A 27,267-nucleotide genomic window follows, 5' to 3' on the forward strand; every position below is an offset into this window, starting at 1 on the left:
GGTTTTAAGAAACCAGTATTCTTCAAGAGTCGTAGAAATACTAAAGGACTAACATAATTGCTACAAAATTTGCTCGGGAGCAATTGAAAACTGCTTGGAAAGGCCGCATGTGAGCAAAAACTTGGTTCAATTAGAGAAACCTTTTCACAACTATGTCAGGTGAGGAGGGGGGTATGTATGCAACGAGAGGTTAGATAGATTTGGTTAGGTAGGAGGGTCGGGGGAGGATGTACTTAGGTGGCGGGTTCTTTTATTTGGACACGGATGAGCAATTGTTATGGGAGAAAACTTCTCAAAATGCCCTTTAGACATTGAAAATTATGAGCAGTTCTTAATCACTGTATTAATAATTAAGCGACGGTTAAAGTATATTCTTCGAAGTCAGTGATCGAAAACAAGTGAAAAATTCAAGTCGTGTACAAACTTGCTTCAGGTTTTAAAAAAACCAGTAGAGTACCAGTACTCTTCTACAAGTCGGGTACAAAATTGCCTCAGGTTATAAAAAACCAGTAGAGTACCAGTACTCTTCAAAGAGTCGTAAAAATACTAGAGGACTAACGTAATCGGTACAAACTTTGCTTGGGATCAATTGAGAACTGCTTGGAAAGGCCGCATGTGAGCAAAAACTTGGTTCAATTAGAGAAACCTTTTCACACCTACGTCAGGTGAGGAGGAGCGGTATGTATGTAACGGTAGTTTAGATAGATTTGGTTAGGTAGGAGGGTCGGGGGAGGGTGTACATAAGTGGCGGGTTCTTTTATTTGGATACGGATGAGCAATTGTTATGGAAAAAAACTTCTCAAAATGCCCTTTTGACATTGCAAATTATGAGCAAATCTTAATCACTGTATTAGTAACTAAGCAACGGTTAAAGTATATTGTTCGAAGTCGGTGATCGAAAACAAGTGAAAAGTTCAAGTCGTGTACAAACTCACTTCAGGTTTTAAGAAACCAGTAGAATACCAGTATTCTTCAAGAGTCGTAGAAATACTAAAGGACTAACATAATTGCTACAAAATTTGCTCGGGAGCAATTGAAAACTGCTTGGAAAGGCCGCATGTGAGCAAAAACTTGGTTCAATTAGAGAAACCTTTTCACAACTATGTCAGGTGAGGAGGGGGGTATGTATGCAACGAGAGGTTAGATAGATTTGGTTAGGTAGGAGGGTCGGGGGAGGATGTACTTAGGTGGCGGGTTCTTTTATTTGGATACGGATGAGCAATTGTTATGGGAGAAAACTTCTCAAAATGCCCTTTTGACATTGAAAATTATGAGCAGTTCTTAATCACTGTATTAATAATTAAGCGACGGTTAAAGTATATTCTTCGAAGTCAGTGATCGAAAACAAGTGAAAAATTCAAGTCGTGTACAAACTTGCTTCAGGTTTTAAAAAAACCAGTAGAGTACCAGTACTCTTCTACAAGTCGGGTACAAAATTGCCTCAGGTTATAAAAAACCAGTAGAGTACCAGTACTCTTCAAAGAGTCGTAAAAATACTAGAGGACTAACATAATCGGTACAAACTTTGCTTGGGATCAATTGAAAACTGCTTGGAAAGGCCGCATGTGAGCAAAAACTTGGTTCAATTAGAGAAACCTTTTCACACCTACGTCAGGTGAGGAGGAGCGGTATGTATGTAACGGTAGTTTAGATAGATTTGGTTAGGTAGGAGGGTCGGGGGAGGGTGTACATAAGTGGCGGGTTCTTTTATTTGGATACGGATGAGCAATTGTTATGGAAAAAAACTTCTCAAAATGCCCTTTTGACATTGCAAATTATGAGCAGTTCTTAATCACTGTATTAGTAACTAAGCAACGGTTAAAGTATATTGTTCGAAGTCGGTGATCGAAAACAAGTGAAAAGTTCAAGTCGTGTACAAACTCACTTCAGGTTTTAAGAAACCAGTAGAATACCAGTATTCTTCAAGAGTCGTAAAAATACTAAAGGACTAACATAATTGCTACAAAATTTGCTCGGGAGCAATTGAAAACTGCTTGGAAAGGCCGCATGTGAGCAAAAACTTGGTTCAATTAGAGAAACCTTTTCACAACTATGTCAGGTGAGGAGGGGGGTATGTATGTAACGAGAGGTTAGATAGATTTGGTTAGGTAGGAGGGTCGGGGGAGGATGTACTTAGGTGGTGGGTTCTTTTATTTGGATACGGATGAGCAATTGTTATGGGAGAAAACTTCTCAAAATGCCCTTTTGAAATTGCAAATTATGAGCAGTTCTTAATCACTGTATTAGTAACTAAGCAACGGTTAAAGTATATTGTTCGAAGTCGGTGATCGAAAACAAGTGAAAAGTTCAAGTCGTGTACAAACTCACTTCAGGTTTTAAGAAACCAGTAGAATACCAGTATTCTTCAAGAGTCGTAAAAATACTAAAGGACTAACATAATTGCTACGAAATTTGCTCGGGAGCAATTGAAAACTGCTTGGAAAGGCCGCATGTGAGCAAAAACTTGGTTCAATTAGAGAAACCTTTTCACAACTATGTCAGGTGAGGAGGGGGGTATGTATGTAACGAGAGGTTAGATAGATTTGGTTAGGTAGGAGGGTCGGGGGAGGATGTACTTAGGTGGCGGGTTCTTTTATTTGGATACGGATGAGCAATTGTTATGGGAGAAAACTTCTCAAAATGCCCTTTTGACATTGAAAATTATGAGCAGTTCTTAATCACTGTATTAATAACTAAGCAACGGTTAAAGTATATTCTTCGAAGTCAGTGATCGAAAACAAGTGAAAAATTCAAGTCGTGTACAAACTTGCTTCAGGTTTTAAAAAAAACAGTAGAGTACCAGTACTCTTCTACAAGTCGGGTACAAAATTGCCTCAGGTTATAAAAAACCAGTAGAGTACCAGTACTCTTCAAAGAGTCGTAAAAATACTAGAGGAATAACATAATCGGTACAAACTTTGCTTGGGAGCAATTGAAAACTGCTTGGAAAAGCCGCATGTGAGCAAAAACTTGGTTCAATTAGAGAAACCTTTTCACACCTACGTCAGGTGAGGAGGAGAGGTATGTATGTAACGGGAGTTTAGATAGATTTGGTTAGGTAGGAGGGTCGGGGGAGGGTGTACATAGGTGCCGGGTTCTTTTATTTGGATACGGATGAGCAATTGTTATGGAAAAAAACTTCTCAAAATGCCCTTTTGACATTGCAAATTATGAGCAGTTCTTAATCACTGTATTAGTAACTAAGCAACGGTTAAAGTATATTGTTCGAAGTCGGTGATCGAAAACAAGTGAAAAGTTCAAGTCGTGTACAAACTCACTTCAGGTTTTAAAAAACCAGTAGAATACCAGTATTCTTCAAGAGTCGTAAAAATACTAAAGGACTAACATAATTGCTACAAAATTTGCTCGGGAGCAATTGAAAACTGCTTGGAAAGGCCGCATGTGAGCAAAAACTTGGTTCAATTAGAGAAACCTTTTCACAACTATGTCAGGTGAGGAGGGGGGTATGTATGTAACGAGAGGTTAGATAGATTTGGTTAGGTAGGAGGGTCGGGGGAGGATGTACTTAGGTGGCGGGTTCTTTTATTTGGATACGGATGAGCAATTGTTATGGGAGAAAATTTCTCAAAAGGCCCTTTTGACATTGAAAATTATGAGCAGTTCTTAATCACTGTATTAATATTTAAGCAACGGTTAAAGTATATTCTTCAAAGTCAGTGATCGAAAACAAGTGAAAAATTCAAGTCGTGTACAAACTTGCTTCAGGTTTTAAAGAAACCAGTAGAATACCAGTATTCTTCAAGAGTCGTAGAAATACTAAAGGACTAACATAATTGCTACAAAATTTGCTCGGGAGCAATTGAAAACTGCTTGGAAAGGCCGCATGTGAGCAAAAACTTGGTTCAATTAGAGAAACCTTTTCACAACTATGTCAGGTGAGGAGGGGGGTATGTATGTAACGAGAGGTTAGATAGATTTGGTTAGGTAGGAGGGTCGGGGGAGGATGTACTTAGGTGGCGGGTTCTTTTATTTGGATACGGATGAGCAATTGTTATGGGAGAAAACTTCTCAAAATGCCCTTTAGACATTGAAAATTATGAGCAGTTCTTAATCACTGTATTAGTAACTAAGCAACGGTTAAAGTATATTGTTCGAAGTCGGTGATCGAAAACAAGTGAAAAATTCAAGTCGTGTACAAACTTGCTTCAGGTTTTAAAAAAACCAGTAGAGTACCAGTACTCTTCTACAAGTCGGGTACAAAATTGCCTCAGGTTATAAAAAACCAGTAGAGTACCAGTACTCTTCAAAGAGTCGTAAAAATACTAGAGGACTAACATAATCGGTACAAACTTTGCTTGGGAGCAATTGAAAACTGCTTGGAAAGGCCGCATGTGAGCAAAAACTTGGTTCAATTAGAGAAACCTTTTCACACCTACGTCAGGTGAGGAGGAGAGGTATGTATGTAACGGGAGTTTAGATAGATTTGGTTAGGTAGGAGGGCCGGGGGAGGGTGTACATAGGTGGCGGGTTCTTTTATTTGGATACGGATGAGCAATTGTTATGGAAAAAAACTTCTCAAAATGCCCTTTTGACATTGCAAATTATGAGCAGTTCTTAATCACTGTATTAGTAACTAAGCAACGGTTAAAGTATATTGTTCGAAGTCGGTGATCGAAAACAAGTGAAAATTTCAAGTCGTGTACAAACTCACTTCAGGTTTTAAGAAACCAGTAGAATACCAGTATTCTTCAAGAGTCGTAAAAATACTAAAGGACTAACATAATTGCTACAAAATTTGCTCGGGAGCAATTGAAAACTGCTTGGAAAGGCCGCATGTGAGCAAAAACTTGGTTCAATTAGAGAAACCTTTTCACAACTATGTCAGGTGAGGAGGGGGTATGTATGTAACGAGAGGTTAGATAGATTTGGTTAGGTAGGAGGGTCGGGGGAGGATGTACTTAGGTGGCGGGTTCTTTTATTTGGATACGGATGAGCAATTATTATGAGAGAAAACTTCTCAAAATGCCCTTTTGACATTGAAAATTATGAGCAGTTCTTAATCACTGTATTAATAATTAAGCGACGGTTAAAAAAAATTCTTCGAAGTCAGTGATCGAAAACAAGTGAAAAATTCAAGTCGTGTACAAACTTGCTTCAGGTTTTAAAAAAACCAGTAGAGTACCAGTACTCTTCTACAAGTCGGGTACAAAATTGCCTCAGGTTATAAAAAAACCAGTAGAGTACCAGTACTCTTCAAAGAGTCGTAAAAATACTAGAGGACTAACATAATCGGTACAAACTTTGCTTGGGAGCAATTGAAAACTGCTTGGAAAGGCCGCATGTGAGCAAAAACTTGGTTCAATTAGAGAAACCTTTTCACACCTACGTCAGGTGAGGAGGAGAGGTATGTATGTAACGGGAGTTTAGATAGATTTGGTTAGGTAGGAGGGTCGGGGGAGGGTGTACATAGGTGGCGGGTTCTTTTATTTGGATACGGATGAGCAATTGTTATGGAAAAAAACTTCTCAAAATGCCCTTTTGACATTGCAAATTATGAGCAGTTCTTAATCACTGTATTAGTAACTAAGCAACGGTTAAAGTATATTGTTCGAAGTCGGTGATCGAAAACAAGTGAAAAGTTCAAGTCGTGTACAAACTCACTTCAGGTTTTAAGAAACCAGTAGAATACCAGTATTCTTCAAGAGTCGTAAAACTACTAAAGGACTAACATAATTGCAACAAAATTTGCTCGGGAGCAATTGAAAACTGCTTGGAAAGGCCGCATGTGAGCAAAAACTTGGTTCAATTAGAGAAACCTTTTCACAACTATGTCAGGTGAGGAGGGGGGTATGTATGTAACGAGAGGTTAGATAGATTTGGTTAGGTAGGAGGGTCGGGGGAGGATGTACTTAGGTGGCGGGTTTTTTTATTTGGATACGGATGAGCAATTGTTATGGGAGAAAACTTCTAAAAAGGCCCTTTTGACATTGAAAATTATGAGCAGTTCTTAATCACTGTATTAATAACTAAGCAACGGTTAAAGTATATTGTTCGAAGTCAGAGATCAAAAACAAGTGAAAAGTTCAAGTCGTGTACAAACTCACTTCACGTTTTAAGAAAACAGTAGAATACCAGTACTCTTCAAGAGTCGTAAAAATACTAAAGGACTAACATAATTGCTACAAACTTCGCTCGGGAGCAATTAGAAACTGCTTGGAAAGGCCGCATTTGAGCAAAAATTTGGCTCAATTAGAGAAAGAGAAACTTTTTCACACCTATGTTAGGTGAGGAGGGGGGGGCAGGTATGTAACGGGAGGGCAGATAGATTTGGTTAGGTAGGAGGGTCGGGGGATGGTGTACTTAGGTGGCGGTTCTTTTATTTGGATACGGATGAGCAATTGTTATGGGAGAAAACTTCTCAAAAGGCCCTTTTGACATTGAAAATTATGAGCAGTTCTTAATCACTGTATTAATAACTAAGCAACGGTTAAAGTATATTGTTCGAAGTCAGAGATCAAAAACAAGTGAAAAGTTCAAGTCGTGTACAAACTCACTTCACGTTTTAAGAAAACAGTAGAATACCAGTACTCTTCAAGAGTCGTAAAAATACTAAAGGACTAACATAATTGCTACAAACTTCGCTCGGGAGCAATTAGAAACTGCTTGGAAAGGCCGCATTTGAGCAAAAATTTGGCTCAATTAGAGAAAGAGAAACCTTTTCACAACTATGTCAGGTGAGGAGGGGGGTATGTATGTAACGAGAGGTTAGATAGATTTGGTTAGGTAGGAGGGTCGGGGGAGGATGTACTTAGGTGGCGGGTTTTTTTATTTGGATACGGATGAGCAATTGTTATGGGAGAAAACTTCTAAAAAGGCCCTTTTGACATTGAAAATTATGAGCAGTTCTTAATCACTGTATTAATAACTAAGCAACGGTTAAAGTATATTGTTCGAAGTCAGAGATCAAAAACAAGTGAAAAGTTCAAGTCGTGTACAAACTCACTTCACGTTTTAAGAAAACAGTAGAATACCAGTACTCTTCAAGAGTCGTAAAAATACTAAAGGACTAACATAATTGCTACAAACTTCGCTCGGGAGCAATTAGAAACTGCTTGGAAAGGCCGCATTTGAGCAAAAATTTGGCTCAATTAGAGAAAGAGAAACTTTTTCACACCTATGTTAGGTGAGGAGGGGGGGGCAGGTATGTAACGGGAGGGCAGATAGATTTGGTTAGGTAGGAGGGTCGGGGGATGGTGTACTTAGGTGGCGGTTCTTTTATTTGGATACGGATGAGCAATTGTTATGGGAGAAAACTTCTCAAAAGGCCCTTTTGACATTGAAAATTATGAGCAGTTCTTAATCACTGTATTAATAACTAAGCAACGGTTAAAGTATATTGTTCGAAGTCAGAGATCAAAAACAAGTGAAAAGTTCAAGTCGTGTACAAACTCACTTCACGTTTTAAGAAACCAGTAGAATACCAGTACTCTTCAAGAGTCGTAAAAATACTAAAGGACTAAAATAATTGCTACAAACTTCGCTCGGGAGCAATTAGAAACTGCTTGGAAAGGCCGCATTTGAGCAAAAATTTGGCTCAATTAGAGAAAGAGAAACTTTTTCACACCTATGTTAGGTGAGGAGGGGGGGGGGCAGGTATGTAACGGGAGGGCAGATAGATTTGGTTAGGTAGGAGGGTCGGGGGAGGGTGTACTTAGGTGGCGGGCTCTTATATTTGAATACGGATGAGCAACTGTTATGGGAGAAAACTTCTCAAAATGCCTTTTTGACCTTCAAAATTACCAGCATTTCCTAATCACTGTATTAGTAATTGTGCGACGGTTAAAAAATATTCGTCAAGTCAGTGATCGGAAAAAAGTGGAAAAATCAAGTCGTGTACAAACTCGCTTCAGGTTTTAAAAAAACAGTAGAGTATCAGTACTCTTCTAAGAGTAGTAAAAATACTAAATGACTAACATAATTGCTACAAACTTCGCTTCGAAGCAATTGAAAACTGCTCTGAAAGGCCGCATGTGAGCGAAAATTTGGCTCCATTAGAGAAACCTTTTCACACCTACGTTAGGTGAGGAGGGGGGTAAGTATGAACGGGAGGGTAGATAGATTTGGTTAGGTGGGAGGCTCGGGGGAGGGTTTCCTTAGGTGACGGGTTCTTTTATTTGGATACGGATGAGCAACTGTTATGGGAGAAAACTTCTCAAAATGCCCTTTTGACCTTCAAAATTACCAGCATTTCCTAATCACTGTATTAGTAATTGTGCGACAGTTAAAGTATATTCGTCGAAGTCAGTGATCGAAAAAAAGTGAAAAATTCAAGACGCTTACAAACTTGCTTCAGGATTTAAAAAACCAGTAAATACCAGTACTATTCTAAGAGTCGTAAAAAGACTAAAGGACTAACATAATTGCTACAAACTTCGCTTGGGAGCAATTAAAAACTGCTTGGAAAGGCCGCATGATAGCAAAAATTTGGTTCAATTAGAGAAACTTTTTCACACCTACGTTAGGCGAGGAGGAGAGGGGGTAGGTATGTACCGGGAGGGTAGATAGATTTGGTTAGGTAGGAGGGTCGGGGGAGGGTTTACCAAGATAGCGGGTTCTTTTATTTGGATACGGATGAACAATTGTTATGGGAGAAAACTTCTCAAACTGCCCTTTTGACATTGAAAATTATGAGCAGTTCTTAATCACTGTATTAGTAACTAAGCAACGGTTAAAGTATATTGTTCGAAGTCAGAGATCAAAAACAAGTGAAAAGTTCAAGTCGTGTACAAACTCACTTCAGGTTTTAAGAAACCAGTAGAACACCAGTACTCTTCAAGAGTCGTAAAAATACTAAAGGACTAACATAATTGCTACAAACTTCGCTCGGGAGCAATTAGAAACTGCTCTGAAAGGCCGCATGTGAGCGAAAATTTGGCTCCATTAGAGAAACCTTTTCACACCTACGTTAGGTGAGGAGGGGGGTAAGTATGAACGGGAGGGTAGACAGATTTGGTTAGGTAGGAGGCTCGGGGGAGGGTTTCCTTAGGTGACGGGTTCTTTTATTTGGATACGGATGAGCAACTGTTATGGGAGAAAACTTCTCAAAATGCCCTTTTGACCTTCAAAATTACCAGCATTTCCTAATCACTGTATTAGTAATTGTGCGACGGTTAAAGTATATTCGTCGAAGTCAGTGATCGAAAAAAAGTGAAAAATTCAAGACGCTTACAAACTTGCTTCAGGATTTAAAAAACCAGTGAATACCAGTACTATTCTAAGAGTCGTAAAAATACTAAAGGACTAACATAATTGCTACAAACTTCGCTTGGGAGCAATTAAAAACTGCTTGGAAAGGCCGCATGATAGCAAAAATTTGGTTCAATTAGAGAAACTTTTTCACACCTACGTTAGGCGAGGAGGAGAGGGGGTAGGTATGTACCGGGAGGGTAGATAGATTCGGTTAGGTAGGAGGGTCGGGGGAGGGTTTACCAAGATAGCGGGTTCTTTTATTTGGATACGGATGAACAATTGTTATGGGAGAAAACTTCTCAAACTGCCCTTTTGACATTGAAAATTATGAGCAGTTCTTAATCACTGTATTAGTAACTAAGCAACGGTTAAAGTATATTGTTCGAAGTCAGAGATCAAAAACAAGTGAAAAGTTCAAGTCGTGTACAAACTCACTTCAGGTTTTAAGAAACCAGTAGAACACCAGTACTCTTCAAGAGTCGTAAAAATACTAAAGGACTAACATAATTGCTACAAACTTTGCTCGGGAGCAATTAGAAACTGCTTGGAAAGGCCGCATTTGAGCAAACATTTGGCTCAATTAGAGAAAGAGAAACTTTTTCACACCTATGTTAGGTGAGGAGGGGGGGCAGGTATGTAACGGGAGGGCAGATAGATTTGGTTAGGTAGGAGGGTCGGGGGAAGGTGTACTTAGGTGGCGGGCTCTTATATTTGGATACGGATGAGCAACTGTTATGGGAAAAAACTTCTCAAAATGCCTTTTTGACCTTCAAAATTACCAGCATTTCCTAATCACTGTATTAGTAATTGTGCGACGGTTAAAGTATATTCGTCGAAGTCAGTGATCGGAAACAAGTGAAAAAATCAAGTCGTGTACAAACTCGCTTCAGGTTTTAAAAAAACAGTAGAGTATCAGTACTCTTCTAAGAGTAGTAAAAATACTAAATGACTAACATAATTGCTACAAACTCCGCTTGGAAGCAATTGAAAAAAACTGCTTGGAAAGGCCGCATGTGAGCGAAAATTTGGTTCCATTAGAGAAAGCTTTTCACACCTACGTTAGGTGAGGAGGGGGGGGGGGTAGGTATGAACGAGAGGGTAGAAAGATTTGGTTAGGTAGGAGGGTCGGGGGAGGGTTTCCTTAGGTGGCGGGTTCTTTTATTTGGATACGGATGAGCAACTGTTATGGGAGAAAACTTCTCAAAATGCCCTTTAGACCTTCAAAATTACCAGCATTTCCTAATCACTGTATTAGTAATTGTGCGACGGTTAAAGTATATTCGTCGAAGTCAGTGATCGAAAAAAAGTGAAAAATTCAAGACGCTTACAAACTTGCTTCACGATTTAAAAAACCAGTGAATACCAGTACTATTCTAAGAGTCGTAAAAATACTAAAGGACTAACATAATTGCTACAAACTTCGCTTGGGAGCAATTAAAAACTGCTTGGAAAGGCCGCATGATAGCAAAAATTTGGTTCAATTAGAGAAACTTTTTCACACCTACGTTAGGCGAGGAGGAGAGGGGGTAGGTATGTACCGGGAGGGTAGATAGATTTGGTTAGGTAGGAGGGTCGGGGGAGGGTTTACCAAGATAGCGGGTTCTTTTATTTGGATACGGATGAGCAACTGTTATGGGAGAAAACTTCTCAAAATGACCTTTAGACCTTCAAAATTACCAGCATTTCCTAATCACTGTATTAGTAATTGTGCGACGGTTAAAGTATATTCGTCGAAGTCAGTGATCGAAAAAAAGTGAAAAATTCAAGACGCTTACAAACTTGCTTCACGATTTAAAAAACCAGTGAATACCAGTACTATTCTAAGAGTCGTAAAAATACTAAAGGACTAACATAATTGCTACAAACTTCACTTGGGAGCAATTAAAAACTGCTTGGAAAGGCCGCATGATAGCAAAAATTTGGTTCAATTAGAGAAACTTTTTCACACCTACGTTAGGTGAGGAGGTGGGGTAGGTATGTAACGGGAGGGCAGATAGATTTGGTTAGGTAGGAGGGTCGGGGGAGGGTGTACATAAGTGGCGGGTTCTTTTATTTGGATACGGATGAGCAATTGTTATGGGAGAAAACTTCTCAAAATGCCCTTTTGACCTTCAAAATTACCAGCATTTCCTAATCACTGTATTAGTAATTGTGCGACGGTTAAAGTATATTCGTCGAAGTCAGTGATCGAAAACAAGTGAAAAATTCATGTCGTGTACAAACTTGCTTCAGGTTTCAAAAAAACCAGTAGAGTACCAGTACTCTTCTAAAAGTCGTAAAAAAAACAAAAGTACTAACATAATTGCTACAAACTTTGCTAGGGAACAATTGAAAACTGCTTGGAAAGGCCGCATATGAGCAAAAACTTGGTTCATTTAGCGAAACTTTTTCACACCTACGTTAGGCGAGGAGGGGGGGGGGGGTAGGTATGTAACGGGAGGGTAGATAGATTTGGTTATGTAGGAGGGTCGGGGGAGGGTTTACTTAGGTGGCGGGTTCTTTTATTTGGATACGGATGAGCAACTGTTCTGGGAAAAAAATTCTCAAAATGCCCTTTTGACCTTGAAAATTATCAGCAGTTCCTAATCACTGTATTAGTAACTAAGCAACGGTTAAAGTATACTGTTCGAAGTCAGTGATCGAAAACAAGTGAAAGATTCAAGACGGGTACAAACTTGAATACCAGTACTCTTCTAAGAGTCGTAAAAATACTAAAGGACTCACATAAATGCTACAAAATTCGCTTGTGAGCAATTAAAAACTGCTTGGAAAGGCCGCATGTGAGCAAAAATTTGGCTCGATTAGAGAAACTGTTTCACACGTACGTCAGTTGAGGTGGGGAGAAGGTATGTAACGGGAGGGCAGATAGATTTGGTTAGGTAGGAATGTCGGGGAGGGTGTACTTGGGTGGCGGGTTCTTTTATTTGGATACAAATGAGCAACTCATATGGGAGAAAACTTCTCAAAATGCCCCTTTTGACCTTGAAAATTGTCAGCAACTCCTAATCACTGTATAAGTAACTAAGCGACGGTTATAGTATATTGTTCGAAGTCAGTGATAGAAAACAGAACAAAAGTTCAAGTCGTGTACAAACTTGCTTCAGGTTTTAAAAAAACCAGTAGAATACCAGTACTCTTCTAAGAGTGGTAAAAAATACTAGAGGACTAACATAATTGCTACAAACTTCACTTGGGAGCAATTAAAAACTGCTTGGAAAGGCCGCATGATAGCAAAAATTTGGTTCAATTAGAGAAACTTTTTCACACCTACGTTAGGTGAGGAGGTGGGGTAGGTATGTAACGGGAGGGCAGATAGATTTGGTTAGGTAGGAGGGTCGGGGGATGGTGTACTTAGGTGGCGGTTTTTTTATTTGGATACGGATGAGCAACTGTTATGGGAGAAAACTTCCCCAAAATGCCCTTTTGACCTTCAAAATTACCAGCATTTCCTAATCACTGTATTAGTAATTGTGCGACGGTTAAAGTATATTCGTCGAAGTCAGTGATCGAAAACAAGTGAAAAATTCATGTCGTGTACAAACTTGCTTCAGGTTTCAAAAAAACCAGTAGAGTACCAGTACTCTTCTAAAAGTCGTAAAAAAAACAAAAGGACTAACATAATTGCTACAAACTTTGCTAGGGAACAATTGAAAACTGCTTGGAAAGGCCGCATATGAGCAAAAACTTGGTTCATTTAGCGAAACCTTTTCACACCTACGTTAGGCGAGGAGGGGGGGGGTAGGTATGTAACGGGAGGGTAGATAGATTTGGTTATGTAGGAGGGTCGGGGGAGGGTTTACTTAGGTGGCGGGTTCTTTTATTTGGATACGGATGAGCAACTGTTCTGGGAAAAAAATTCTCAAAATGCCCTTTTGACCTTGAAAATTATCAGCAGTTCCTAATCACTGTATTAGTAACTAAGCAACGGTTAAAGTATACTGTTCGAAGTCAGTGATCGAAAACAAGTGAAAGATTCAAGACGGGTACAAACTTGAATACCAGTACTCTTCTAAGAGTCGTAAAAATACTAAAGGACTCACATAAATGCTACAAAATTCGCTTGTGAGCAATTAAAAACTGCTTGGAAAGGCCGCATGTGAGCAAAAATTTGGCTCGATTAGAGAAACTGTTTCACACGTACGTCAGTTGAGGTGGGGAGAAGGTATGTAACGGGTGGGCAGATAGATTTGGTTAGGTAGGAATGTCGGGGAGGGTGTACTTGGGTGGCGGGTTCTTTTATTTGGATACAAATGAGCAACTCATATGGGAGAAAACTTCTCAAAATGCCCCTTTTGACCTTGAAAATTGTCAGCAACTCCTAATCACTGTATAAGTAACTAAGCGACGGTTATAGTATATTGTTCGAAGTCAGTGATAGAAAACAGAACTTAAAAGTTCAAGTCGTGTACAAACTTGCTTCAGGTTTTTAAAAAACCAGTAGAATACCAGTACTCTTCTAAGAGTGGTAAAAAATACTAAAGGACTAACATAATTGCTATAAACTTCGCTTGGGAGCAATTAAAAACTGCTTGAAAGGCCGCATGTTAGCAAAAATTTGGCTCGATTAGAGAAATTTTTCACCTACGTTTCTCGCTCTCTCAAACGTGGCGGTATGAACAAGACTACTCTTTTCGACGCGTTCTTCACAATTGATCAACAGAAGAACAACGTTTTTCACCATTTTCACTTTCGGCATCAAGAAAACTACGATTATTCTTCGAATCGTAAAGAAATCAAGAGAAGCCCGATAACAGCCCCAGGTACTGCTTTGCAGCGATTAAAAAAGACTGGATGATGATCTAGCTCTCAATAAGGTTTGTTCTTAACGCTAATGCCGTGACCGGTCAAATAATCATTTTTGCCTCTAGAGCTTCAAGATACATGAGAGGAGTGCTTAGACGGAAGCCACAACAAAAAACATTGCCGGCAGATTGCCGGAGTAGCTAAAAATAGACTTGCGTGCCGTATGTGTGAACAAATTTATAACGAAAAAAGAGCGTCAGACGACAGAAGAAAAACCCACGAACACCGCAATATAGCTCCGCTCAGCTTACAGCTTTGCAGCTATAATGAGAATGAGCTACTACGAGACAACAATTTGGTATCGGATGAGATCAAGTTACGTAGTAGCAGAAAACATACATGCAACTGTGATGATGGCTTTGACCGTTCCAAAACTTCAACCGGATTTTCTGGTTCTTGTGTCCGCTTAAGGACACCTTCTTCAATCTGTCTCGTTAATTCATCATAATCTTCATCACTCTCATCTTCTGCCGCTGTAACAGATACCTGTTTTGATTTGGCTCCTTTTTTACCTCTAAACACATAAGAGGAGTAACCACTTTATTGCTAAATATTAACATGTATTTTGAGGTTACCTTGCAGATGACGCTTTAGCTACCGTTGCTTTTTGAAGCTTCGTCTCAAAATCTCTGATCTCTTTCTGAAATTAAAACCAACAAAACATCTATCTTCTGAAAACAATGCGTACCTATATTGTGAATGTAATTCAGCAATAACTCGCCACAGTGAAGTGGAAAGAATATTTGCAGGAGTCAATTTCAGTGATAAGGCTAGATTCTACGGTAATAAAATGCCGTGATAGCTCAATTTTCCAATTAGGGATCAAAAATGGCCCACATAGTATTTATCAATAGTTCTCTCGATACATGCCCGTCATTACATAATTCAAACACCTCTTTTTGGATTGTACCATTTTTCAGAAAAACTAGCTTTTCTCAATTGAGTAAAAGCGGAAAAACGTTATCGATAATTCAAGCCAGATTCCTTTCATGCAAAACTGATCATGCTCGACTTCAGATGGAAGGACTGCGAGTGAGCCTTACCTCTAGATACTGTATTTTGGCCTCGCTTGAGTTGAGCTCTTTCTTGAGAGTGAGAATGAATTTGTCCTGTTTCTCAATCGACACCTCCAGCTGCAGTCTCTCTGCCTTCAACACACTCGTTTCTTTCTTGAGGCTCTCGTTTTCCGCCTCCAACCCCCTCGCCTAAACATCATGTTACTCAGTTAATTCATGTAAAATTGATTTTTTAAAAAGAGCTGAAGCGCAAATTCCGTCCACAGAAAGTATAGACACCACAAAAAACGAAACGGTGGCGAGGAACAGGCAAAGTCGACTCAGTGACGACGGAATTAAAAAACATCGGTACTAGTCAAGAATCGACTTAAGTTGACACAAAAAATATCTGAAATAAAGATTAGGTATCTGATGGACAGGATCAGATAGTGACAGACCACGCCGACGAAACATGAGAATTCGCATTAAAATGTAAATCAAAAATAAGGTAGATTTCTTTTTAAAGAATAAACTCTTTATTCAAATGAAATTTTTTTATACCATGAGACAATGTTATTAATACAAGTAAATAGGGTTGCAAACTCTTCCAGTGCTGCTTTTCAAAAAAGAAGATGGGCTCAAAGATTTTGAGAACATTCAATTTTCAAGAACATTTAAGCTGATTCTATACAAGATAATAATAAAGAAACCATATAATCTTTTTGACGTCGAACATTTGTTCCAGAAACGAAAATATATGCATCTTGCTGAAAACAGGAAGGAATCAAAGAAAGCAGTAACGAAACCAGAGAAATAAAAATAACGAATGACAAGTCAAAAACTCTTTTTTACCGCAGTTTACCAATGTTTTCAATACGTTTTCTCTCTATTTGAGAGACAACGCGAAAGCAACTTACAGGATGTAACTTACATAGATCTTATGATACTTTTCATCGAACCACCATCAAAATCTAAGTAATTATATATGTGCCAAAGTTCCTTAAAAGAGGCTGGCGTCTTCTGCGCATATAGAAAAGCCATTATATTATTCGAAAGGTCCAAACCAAAAATCCAATGGATCAAAAAGTTTACAATTTCGCATTAAAAGCAGTGGTCGATTAGAGCAAAAAACATAGACGGCAAATTGCCGGAAAACAGCCGCCGTTGACGCGCCTGACTCAAATTGGGGTTAATTAGGGTATTTGGTGTCAAAAAGTGTTTTTGTTTTTCTTTTTTTGTTGTCATCTAGCTGAAAGTGCACCCCAATTTGGGGTGCACTTTCAGCTAGATTCTTAAACTATACTTAATTGAGCATCTAAACTGAAAGCTATTAAGCCTAATACTATTGTCAGCTAGCAATCGCTCTAATGAACATTGATATCCTAATGCACTATGACTAAGAACGCGCTTTATCTCGTTTCTTCTGAATTTGCGCAATTCAATGAGTGAAAGGAATTAAAATGCATTCAGTTGAAACAGTGAGCGAGGTAAATAAGAAAACAAGCGCGAAAATTGTAACTTATGTAAAACGTGAAAAGGTAAAGCGAATTTAAAAAAAACGACAAAGAAGTAATGTAAAGCACGTGCGTGGTAGTTGATGAGAGAAAACGAAAGAGCGTAAAAGAAACTTTTATCAGAACGTAAGCTCAAAGCTCAAATTTGAATTATCAGACATACCAGCCCCCGTTTTTGCGATCTGATTACATTTAATGGGAGTGTTATTGGGGTGTTCTTGGAGTGCTCTACTAGAAGAAGACGAGTCCAATTATCCGGTGAGATCTTTCCTGTTAACGAGTTTTCCCCCGAAACAATCGAGTGCTCTGGTTATAAATTTTTACGTTTGAAAAGCCATAGGCTCTTTTCGTCAGGATTCACGGTTTGTCTAGCATTGTCATTTTTATTCCAAGGGCACCTTCTTCAGGTACCAGGTATTCTAAAGACGACAAAAAAACAAAAAAAGCGAAGCCTAATGCTCACATCAGTTTATTAGATTTTCCCAAAGGATCCTGCCAGCAAAATTGTGATAGTATTTGTAAACAATGTTCATCCTGTAAAACGTGGTTTCATAATTCCTGCTTAAACTTACCAAACGGAATTTTGGCCGTTTTGAGAAAAATTGAGGGTATTAGTTGGTGCTGTGAAAATTGCGAGCAAAAGAGTCAACTTCCAGTAACAAAAGCCGATATTGATTCTTTGTCGGATAATATTCAATCAATTAATACACACATTCAACAAGAGTTGTCTGAAATCAGAAACGATATAACCCAATTAAAAATAAATATAACCCAATTAAAATAAAGCTCTTGCAAAGCTTAAATTGAGCAGCTACAAAATGAAATCAAATACTTAAAGAGCAGTGTGGGTACTCTGAAGCAAAGATCATCACCTGTGCAACAATCGGAACATCACCTGTGCAACAAACTAAATACAAGAAATCAGCATCAGCTTTCGAGAGTTGAAGCAATGAAAGAAGACAAAAAACAAGTAGTATCTATTTTCGAGCGAATAATGGGGCTGAAATGTCGTAATTCATGACTGCTTCAGATTAGGGAAACTAGTAAACGAGAAGAACAGACCTATTGTAGTGAAAATCGACAATGCTTGGACTTTCAGAAGGGTCTTGTTATCGGTTTCAAAGTTGAAGGGTTCTGGAGTTGTAAAAAAATCTCCGTTGAAGAATACAGAAAATAAAAACTATCAGCGGAAGGCAAATATGATCAACAGTTTTCGTTACGAAAAACACAGTTTCTCCATTAAAGGTCAAGAGATATCTTATCAAGGAAAAGCTATTGGGGAAAACTTTAACCCTAGTAGTGTCCAATTGTCTACAGATCAAAACGCTCATACCTCATGACTATCAGTCCTCAAAATCTCGTCTTTAAACTGTAGATCCTTGAATATTAATCGAAGAAATAGTCTTGATATTCATCTCAAAGTTCACAAACCCGATATTATCTGTCTGAGAGAGACGTGGTTTGATTCGAGAGTTGATCACACCTGTGTCTATTTCAAACTTTTATAGTGAGTAGAATTGATCGATGCAGTGGCAGCCATGGAGAGTCTTAATTGGTTTGAAAACAAAAATTAATGTTCACAGTGAAACAATCCAAGCTAAATCTCCTGTTGACTTTGCAACTTCGGTTTTCTTCTGCAATTTAGAGCAGGCAATAATTGTGATTAATGTTTACAATCTACCTCATGATTCGCCTTATTGCTTAGAAGTTGAATTGTTTGATGCTTATTTACAAGATATTATTAGTTCTGCACATGAGAAAGTCTGTAAAAACAACTTAGATTTCATCAATCTGCTCATAGTAGGTGATGTAAACTTCCCCGAGAGTTGATTGGAGTCTTCTAAGCAGTAATAATGCCTATGAAAAAAGTTTTGCCAGCTTTTTCGAAAATACGGATTTTGTTCTCTCATAGAGGACAAAAACATTAAAAATGATTGCTTTCTTGCAAATTTTCTTGACACTACGTCTTTTGCTCAGCTCCACTCGACATTTTCCGATTATTATGATGTCGGGATTGTTGCAGAGTAGAACGTCCAGTTGAGTACTACTGAAATTTGACAGGTTCAATTCGATAAGTTTTCCCAAGAAGTTGCTTTCATTAGCGTTTTCAGAGGACATTGTCCCAATTGGTATTGGAGAAATTGAGATCCCCAGTAATTACGACGCTGTCACAGAAGTGCGTTTCGGCTAACAAATGGAGTTTTGAAGCAGACGAAAAGATTCAGTTTGTTCCCACTGATAGGTACTTGGAGCGGGAGGATTAGATACAACATATTAAATACAACAGACTAAGATAGATTGAGTTGATGACAAGAGTTTGAGCACACAATTATCGGGATTCCTGATATTTGTTTCCAGAATTTCGTGGTATACACTGGGGTGGACTGCTATTAGCACCCCACCATGTTTCGTCTTGTGAGAGACATCAATTGGACAATCACTTCTGTAGATATGATATGTAGTAGTAGTAGTAGTAGGAGAGTCTTTAGGGTCGGAGCCCTCGGGTGTGGAACCCTTCAGTTTTCGTTTGGCACGAGTTTTTTCATTGGTTTGCAGATTCCACAGTTGCATAGAAGTCTCCAGGTGCAGCTGTCGAGTTCGTTGTAGCTTCTGTGGAAATAGTTTTGGTACATCTCTGTCAGAAGTTTCTTCGTCATTGGCTTCTCCGTTGTCCTACTGATGATGTTGAATAGCTTTGTGGCTCTGAAGAAAAAATTTTCGTCTGATTTATGTAGTCGGTGTTTGGGGAGTTCAAATTCCTGCTTTTGTCTTGTTTCGTTTTCTTTTCGCTTTGGCAGTTTGTCTTCGGGGACGTAGTAATTGCCTTCTAGGATTGAGAGGAGATAGAGGACATCGTGCATTTCCATGTACATGGAGAGTGGGAGTATTTTCAGCGTTTCGAGTCTTTGATGGTATTCGTCGTTTCCACCGCATATCCACTTTGTTGCCTTTTGCTGGATCTTCTCGATTGATTTCATGTCAGTCTTCGAAGGGTACCAGACTTGGGAGGCGTAAGTGAGTACGGGCACTACGTATCCTATGTAAGCGTTCAGTTTCGTTTCCATTGAGGTTCTGCTCGAAACATTTCGTTTGAGTGTGTAGAAGGCTTTCCACGCTTTGGTTGTTCTAAGTTGGCAGTTTGCGCTCCAAGAGAGATTTCGAGACATTACGACTCCGAGATCTTTTTGGGTGGCAACGGTTTCAAGACCTGCTTCGTCACGCTGGGCTAGATCCCCTCTGATGAGGAGAGTTTTACTTTTGCTAACATTTAGGTCCATATGGTTTGCTTTGCTCCATTTCTGTATTTCCCCGAGAGTGGTCTCGCATTCGTGTTCACCGTGGGTAATTGCTTTGAAATCATCCGCGTATCCGAAGGCCGGGATGTCTGAGATTTCTTCGAAGAGATCGTCAATGTAGATGATGAACATCAGAGGCCCCAAAATTGATCCCTGAGGTACTCCGCTGGTTACATTTCTGGTCTTTGATTTGCTTGTTCCAATTTTGACGCGTTGCGTTCGGTTTGTGAGGTAGCTTTCGAGTAGTTGGAGTAGCTTTCCTCCGAGGCCTGTTCTCGAGCTTCTGGATGAGTCTTTTGTGCGCTACTTTGTCAAAGGCTTTTCTGAAGTCAACATACAGAGTTCGAATGTCATTGCATTTTTTCGATTCAAGTTGCTGGTATAGTTCGTCTGTGAAGAGGATGAGTTGAAGTACTGCTGATCGTTTCTTTCTGAAACCGTGTTGGGAGTCAGAGAGGGTTCTTTCTATTGGTGGGTAAAGCCGTTCGAAGATGACTTTCTCGAAGACTTTTGAGACGTTCTTCAATAGACTTATTGGTCGATACTGTGTGATGTCTGCTTTGTCGTTTTCTTTGTAGATCAGGGTGATCTCACTTGTTTTCCAGCTCTCTGGGAATTTTCCTTTATTAAGGCAGGTTTGGAAGATAAGTTTGAGAGATTTTGCCAAAGCTGGGGCGTTTTTTAAGATTATATTTCCGATGTTGTCTGGGCCGCACGCTTTGTTTGCCTGGAGGCCCAACAGTTGTCTTTCGATTTCTTCTTCAGAAATTCTGAGGTAGTTGAGTCTCTGTTTTGGGTAGACTGAGGGTTCGTTGATTTTACCATCTTTGGTGAAAACGTCGGAGAAGAAGTCGTTGAAGAGATTGCACTTTTCACTATCGGTTGTGGCTGTTTTCTTTGTTTCTTGTCCATTTTGCACAACATTGTAGTACATTTCATCAGGGAAGTGTTTTGATTTGCGTAGGGATTTCAGGTATTTCTGTAGATCAGACATTCGGCGGCTTTTGAAGAGTTTGTCTTCGTAGACTGCCTGATCTGTCAGGATTTGCTCATTGAGGAGTTTTTCGCGTCGTTTTATCTTTATCAGGAGGTTGAGGGTCGGTGCTCTCTCGTATTTTCTTTTCATCGTTCCGAGGATCTTGAGTTCGTGTGATGTGGCAGAGGAAATCCATGGGGGAAGGTTTGCTCGGTGCTGGGTGACACGGGGGATTAGTATCTCAATTATCTTTTCGATCCATAGGTACCATTGGTCAACAAGTTCATCGACGTTGCTGAAGCAGTAGGGTGAAAAGGGATGGTCTCTGATGTGGCTGTTAAATTCTTTCCAGTCCACCTTGTGATATGCATGTTTCACTTTGGGGGCTGGTTTCGTAGCTGATATGTCGATGGAAATGGTTGTCCGGAATGCTTGATGGTCGGAGCATCTCTTTCCGTTGATTGAGTATTCCCGTGTTAGGTTTTTGTCGACTTCGGCAAGTTCAATGCTGTCAGGAGATTGGGTGAGGCATACATCCAGTGATTGATTTCGTTTGCAAGGCAGAATTTGCTGAAGTTGGTGGGTTTCAAAGTTGTTGAGAAGCGAAAGTTCGTAGTCATCATCTGAGAGCATGCTGTTCCAATCAGCTCCAGGGAGGTTGAGATCGCCGCTGACAATTAAGGTGTAACTATCCCGTTGTTTCATCTGTTTTTCGATTTCTTCCAGGGTTTCGTGGATTTGACTGGCTGGTGCCCTGTAAGGGCTAGATTTAGGAGGGTTGTACATGCAGCAAATTACAAGTGATTCAGTTGGAGTTTGTAACGCAATCGATACACTTTCCGAGTGCGTTGTGTTTTTCAGTCTGTAGTGAGGAATGTCTTTCACCGCAATGAGAACTCCTCCGTGTTTTGAGTTATGGTTTTCAGTAGGTCGGTCAGTTCTGTGGATTGTGTATCCAGTAAGGAAGAGTGCATTGTCAAGTACATCGCTTGTTAACCAGGTTTCCGTGAGACAGAGTACATCGTAGTTCCTCTTTGCTATTTCATTGGCAAAGATTTGTCGCCTTTGGAAGTCAAGCAGACTTCGCACATTGAAACTGAGTATTTGGAGTTTGTTTTTATTTTGTAGTCAATTTTGTTCCGGAGGTGAGCTGCTGCCAGTAGGAGTGACATCAACGTCAATCCATTTCTTGTTTTCTTTTTTCTGCAGTTTCAGATTGCGAATTCGCAAGTCTTTTAGGGCTATTTTCTCGACATCTATGAGGTATCTGCGCTTGATCAACAGAGCATTTTCAAGCTTTTTCTCGTCCGGACTGAGTTCTCGGCTCACGAAAATTGGTTTATCGTAGGTTGCAAGTTTGTGGGCGGACAGCAGGACAAGTCGCCGATGATGTTCACTGGAGAATTTTGCAATTATAGTTCTCGTTTTCTCATTTTCGTAGGTTCCAACGCGTTTTACATCATCCATTGGGCAGTCGATATCCATGTGGGCAAGGATTTCCTTTACTTTCAGAACATCTTCATCATAACGCTCTCTGGCGGTTTTTCCGGAGGATTCGGGAATCCCTCGGAAGCGTACCCCATCGAATGTTGGCTTTTCTCGGATGATCGGCTGTGCTGGTTGACGCACGGCTGGTTTTGTCGGCTCGGGCGGAGGGGACTTGATTTCCGCTCGGATTTTGGATATCTCAGATTTGACTTCATCGAAGCTCTTTGCTATTTCCGCCACGTCCGGGGATTCTCTGCTGGATGCCAAGTTGTCTAGAACTCGGTCTCGTTGGTTGTTCTGCACACAGTCGTTACATATGAGCAAAACATTTTGTCGGATTTCCTGTAGTCCATATATGGCTTTTTCACTCATTCCACTGCATTTCGGGGTCAGGTGCATGGAGTCGCCACACGAGACACAGTTGAACACTGCACTTTTGTTACTGATGGGGAGGGAGCACGTTTTGCAGGTGCTTTCAGGTTTTGATCGAGTCATCTCGGTTGCTTTATAAACCAGTCGCAATTCCGAGGTAGCAATTGAAACCTCCGGATTCACTGACGGGTTTATACCTCAACCGAGGGGGTGACTTTCCAACACAGATCCGCGATCCCAAAGCAAGCCAATTGCTCCTGGATTCACAGGATTTGATAGTAAACTACGAGGAAATTACACAATTCCGCGATCCTAAGACAATAAATGTCTCCGGGTTCACAGGAAGTGTGATTTAGGGGAACGTAAGTACTATTACTGAGGTTTCCCTACTAATTTCTGATTGCGATCCTGAGATAACAAGACCTCCAGGTTCACTAACCAGAAAAAAGAAAAGAAAAAATCAGAAAAACAGTGACTTACTCTGTTTACTCTTGCTGTTCTGCTTTCTTGCTTTCCCGCTTCTTCTTTCTGTCCTTTTGGCGTTTGTTCGGTTTCTTCTTTGCCGGCTTCTTCGATCGCTTCTTCTTGATCAGCTTTCGAAGATTTCGACAGTTTAAGAGAATAGTGGTGACCAACTTGAGATCGATGTGGGTTTCGGGGTGTACCTGGGTTAACTGGTAAAGATATTCAAAATTTGCCTGTTTTCTTCTTGAGCTCAGGTTTTTGGTAGCTTCTAGAATGAGGATGCCGGTTTGTCGGAGGTCGATGGATCAGTCAGGGGTACCAGCTCGGCGGGTGTAGACTATGGCCTCAATCTGCCCGTTTGAGTTGAGCTTCTTGAGGATTTCGATCAGTTGCTCGGGGGAGAGGGGTCGATTGTTGTTACTTCTGTGGGGGGTGATGCTATTGTTGATCACGTCGTGCCAGATGACTATTCGTTTTCGATTTAGGAGCACAAATTTGTTTTGAAACAGGTGTTGCACTGTCTTGTACTTGTCCTTCGCTCTGGGGTTGAGAGAGAGGCCAGGCTTCGAGTAGGAAAGTTGTTGAAATCTGCGTTTGTCCTTGTGATCCAAAGTTCTTGTCAGATTGGCGAGACAGCTAGCTCCAACCAGGTAAACCATGGTTTTCAATTAGCATTAATCCCATCTATTTAATAAGTTTATCACAACAATTAGGCTGATGATGACAAGAAGAGTGCGGAGTTTGGAATGTCGGAAGTGATCCACGTTTCAGTAATGCAAAATACTTTTGGGCTGACGGACGTTAGACAGTTTGAAAATTGCATTCGGCGCTTAAGGTCTAGAAGACTTCTTACGTTAAAGGTTAGGATTGACAATGTTGATAGTCATTCCTGACTCTGTTCATCTGTTTCGCTGCTTTGAGTACTTTCGGGAGTTTTATTGAGAGGTGTCCAGGTCGAGCTTTCCAGAACCTCAAGGCGCAGGTTTCGAATACGTAGGTCCTTCGCGGTAAGGGAGTTGTTAGAGAGAGAGAGAGAGAGTTTAGGCTTCTGTGTAGTGTGCACAAGGGTTTACGCCCATCATTGAGGGGTAGAGTTGATCACTTTCTGAATTGTGTTACAGCTGCCACAATTGCAGAGCAAGGTCCAAGAACAGGAGTTGACTTCAGAGTAACAATTTTCGAAGTAATTCCAGTAAACTTTTGTTAGATATTGTTTGTCAATCTGCTTTATTTCAATGTTAGCGCTTTTAATAATGATATTCAGTAGCTTGCTGGATCTAATCCAAAAATTCTCATCCGCTTTTTTGGTGCGAGTTTTATCAATTGCTGAGCTCGTTTTGTCCTGTATTTACTGCACATTCGTTTAATTTTATTGGCAAATTGATGTTGTTAAGGTCGTCGAGAAGTTCGCCGCGTGTTTTCAGGCACGCGTTGTGCTTTTTTTGTGTCCTCACTATTCAGTTCAGGACTGATGAAGACAGGGGGCGTCATCAGTACTGAAGTGCTTTAACTTGTGCGCAGATTTCAGTATCAGGTTTTTGCTGATGTCAGAGGCAGTTTTTACACCAATAGGGGACGATTTTTCTTGCGAACCGGGTCGTATTTCCAAGCCTGTAATTTGAATCAGGACATCAGTTGTAGAGCGTTTGGGTTGGAAACCAAATTGCTTTTTATATAACACATTAGGCCATTCATATGATTGACACTCATTATCTCAACTGATTGACACTTTAGCAACAATGGCTTAGGCCATTTTGGGGTTTTTTTGAATAGATTATGATGCAACTTTCTGTAAAGCGCACAAATTCGCATGAGCCGTCTTGTTGTCAAAAAAGATAAACATGCAACTATGAAATTAGAACGATTAAATTTGTGAAACCGCGTAAAAAAACTGCAGCTTATCTGCATTCATTCAAACTTTCAAACACTTAGACAGTACTTGCCTTTGTTTTGCCAAACTCAAATGCTCGCAGTTGCTCACTAAAACAAACACAATATATTACTACATATGATTTAAATTTCCAATGATTACAGAACACCACCTACTCCTGGTGAAAAATTAGATGTTTGATACGCAGGAAGTCACACTGCAGCTTTTTCAACGAAGATAACTCCTAAAAGAGAATGATTAAACAGCTATTCCTACCACTCAACCTGTAAAAAGAATTTGCACAACCTTCTCTAAAATTTCACATTGCTGACAACTCATTAAGCACTTTTCTGAAAACATACTCTAGTACAGCGACAAGCAGAATAATGTGGGGTCGCACTATTTCTATTGTCAATTGAATTGCATACATTGATGAGCTTACATGCATTACGCAAAGCAACTTAAAACTATGGTAAGTAGTAGTCGTAGTAGTAGAATTGGAAGAGTTTGTTCTTCAGGGTTTAGAACCCATTCTGTTATCCAAGTTTGTTAGTTTCTGATTAATGTTACGGTAAATAAATAGCATTTTAAGTTGCATTTCAATTGCGAGATCCTCGGTTCCTAACATACTGGAGCAATTGAGGAATTCTCAAGTAGTGACCATCGACATCAGGAACCGTTTGATTTCCACTCGAAAACGGAGAGATAATTCTATTGTTGAAGACATTCATCGTGACCATCCACCAGCTTACTTAGAATTGAAATTTCTTTCAACCGTCCTAAATAAATCGAAAGACCTTCGTTGCTTAGCCCAGAGTAAGCGTGGTTATCGGAAACGCCCATCTTCCCAGAAAGCGAAAACGTTTGTTTTAAAGCGAGTATGAATTTTATAGATTTACCGAGATGGTGCATATTTTGGCTGCAAGTTCGCTTCACCACGCTGTAAATAGTCTCCCGTATTCAAACAGTTTTTAAGTAAACAGTTTTTTAAACAGTCCCGTAAACAAAAACAGTTTTTAGGGAAAGTAACATCAGGTACCGGATTCTCCTTCAACAGAAATTCCAGAAACTGGTTCAAAAACGCAAGAAATCTCCTTCACAAGGGTCATCTGAGCAAGAGGAAGGACTTGGTAGTGTGGCACAACCTGATAAATAACAATCTCCCGTCACAGGTCAAACAACTACCAACCTTGCAGCGTGCCGGAGTTGACATCGTTTCTCAGAATGAACAAAGACCGCTTCAGGGCTATTGTGTACTGTCGACGTATAGGCACAGAGGATATTTTTCAGGAGCTGCTGAAGTCTGAGGTACTGGTGCTAAGCGTAACCAAGCACCTGATTTCGAAGAGAAAAAGGAAGACGCAGCCAGGAAAGTATTCCCAGCTGCATCAAGAAGCTGGGCTGGAGATTAAGACCCTGGAGACAGTATTACGCCATCAATACAATTCAAGGGGGCTGCTCAAGAAAGGAAAGATCTTCAGATGCGAATGATGCGAGAAGATCGGATTCTGATCAATCTTGACGGGAGGTTCAATTCTGTGGTCAAGTTTAAGCCGCCAATGTGTTTCAACAAGGATGAGAGCATTGATCGAATTTTGTCAAAAATGCAGGCCACACTTTCAAGTTCTGAAGAACAAACAATATTGAAGGGTTGTTAAGCACACGTCAAAACGAGCTAATAACAATTAATAAAACAAGAACAAGGAAGGCTGATGAAAACTTCTGGAAAAGAACCAGTTATTTACTAAATATAATACGAAAAGTAGGGAACGTCGATATCGATCAAATTGATGAAATATTTAACAAAAATATACTGGAAATACTTCTTCAAAAGTTATTCGGAAGTCAACTTATGTTCCTGGGCTTTCAACTGCAGCTGTGGACATTGTAACCCGGTGCAGAAGCTCAGCTCAGTCGTTATATGAAGGGTGCAAACCCATGTGGAAAGACCCACAGAAGCCTAAACTCTCTCTCTCATAGCCTGGATAACAGTCCTAAAATAAAATAATTTAAAAGCAACTAATTTATTTCACAATATATTAGTAAACACTGCTCGCTTAGTTAATATGTAAGTTCTTGTGCTATTGTCTAACTGCGGAAAAATGGCATTATTTTTTATGGTAGAAATTTATTTTGAAAAAGTCAAACTGTTTCAAAGTTTATCTTGATTACTTAAGTTCACTAGCTGCAATTACCGAATTTAATTTCTAGAACAATGCCTTAACAATGATATAATTCTTGAACAAGGAATAATGATTTTTTGAGGTTTCGCGCTCCT

General features: G+C 39.8%; 1 protein-coding gene across 1 annotated transcript in view; it reads right to left on the reverse strand.

Annotated features, from left to right (window-relative positions):
* The window catches only part of LOC142339406 (uncharacterized), a 228,743-nt gene extending 203,383 nt beyond the window's left edge, over nt 1–25,360 (reverse strand). Inside the window, exons 1-6 of the mRNA XM_075389423.1 lie at nt 25,296–25,360; nt 25,166–25,233; nt 25,063–25,099; nt 15,057–15,218; nt 14,589–14,653; nt 14,353–14,527 (exon numbers count right to left, since the gene is read on the reverse strand). Of these exons, the coding sequence (XP_075245538.1) occupies nt 14,353–14,527; nt 14,589–14,653; nt 15,057–15,218; nt 25,063–25,099; nt 25,166–25,233; nt 25,296–25,349 (561 nt within the window). The 5' untranslated portion in view covers nt 25,350–25,360. The remainder of the gene's footprint in view (nt 1–14,352; nt 14,528–14,588; nt 14,654–15,056; nt 15,219–25,062; nt 25,100–25,165; nt 25,234–25,295) is intronic.
* Between the last annotated feature and the right edge of the window lie 1,907 nt (nt 25,361–27,267).

The sequence above is a fragment of the Convolutriloba macropyga genome, chromosome 5 (genome assembly GCF_964194025.1).
Source record: "Convolutriloba macropyga chromosome 5, txConMacr16.3, whole genome shotgun sequence".
In the NCBI taxonomy this organism is placed as follows: domain Eukaryota; kingdom Metazoa; phylum Xenacoelomorpha; order Acoela; family Convolutidae; genus Convolutriloba; species Convolutriloba macropyga.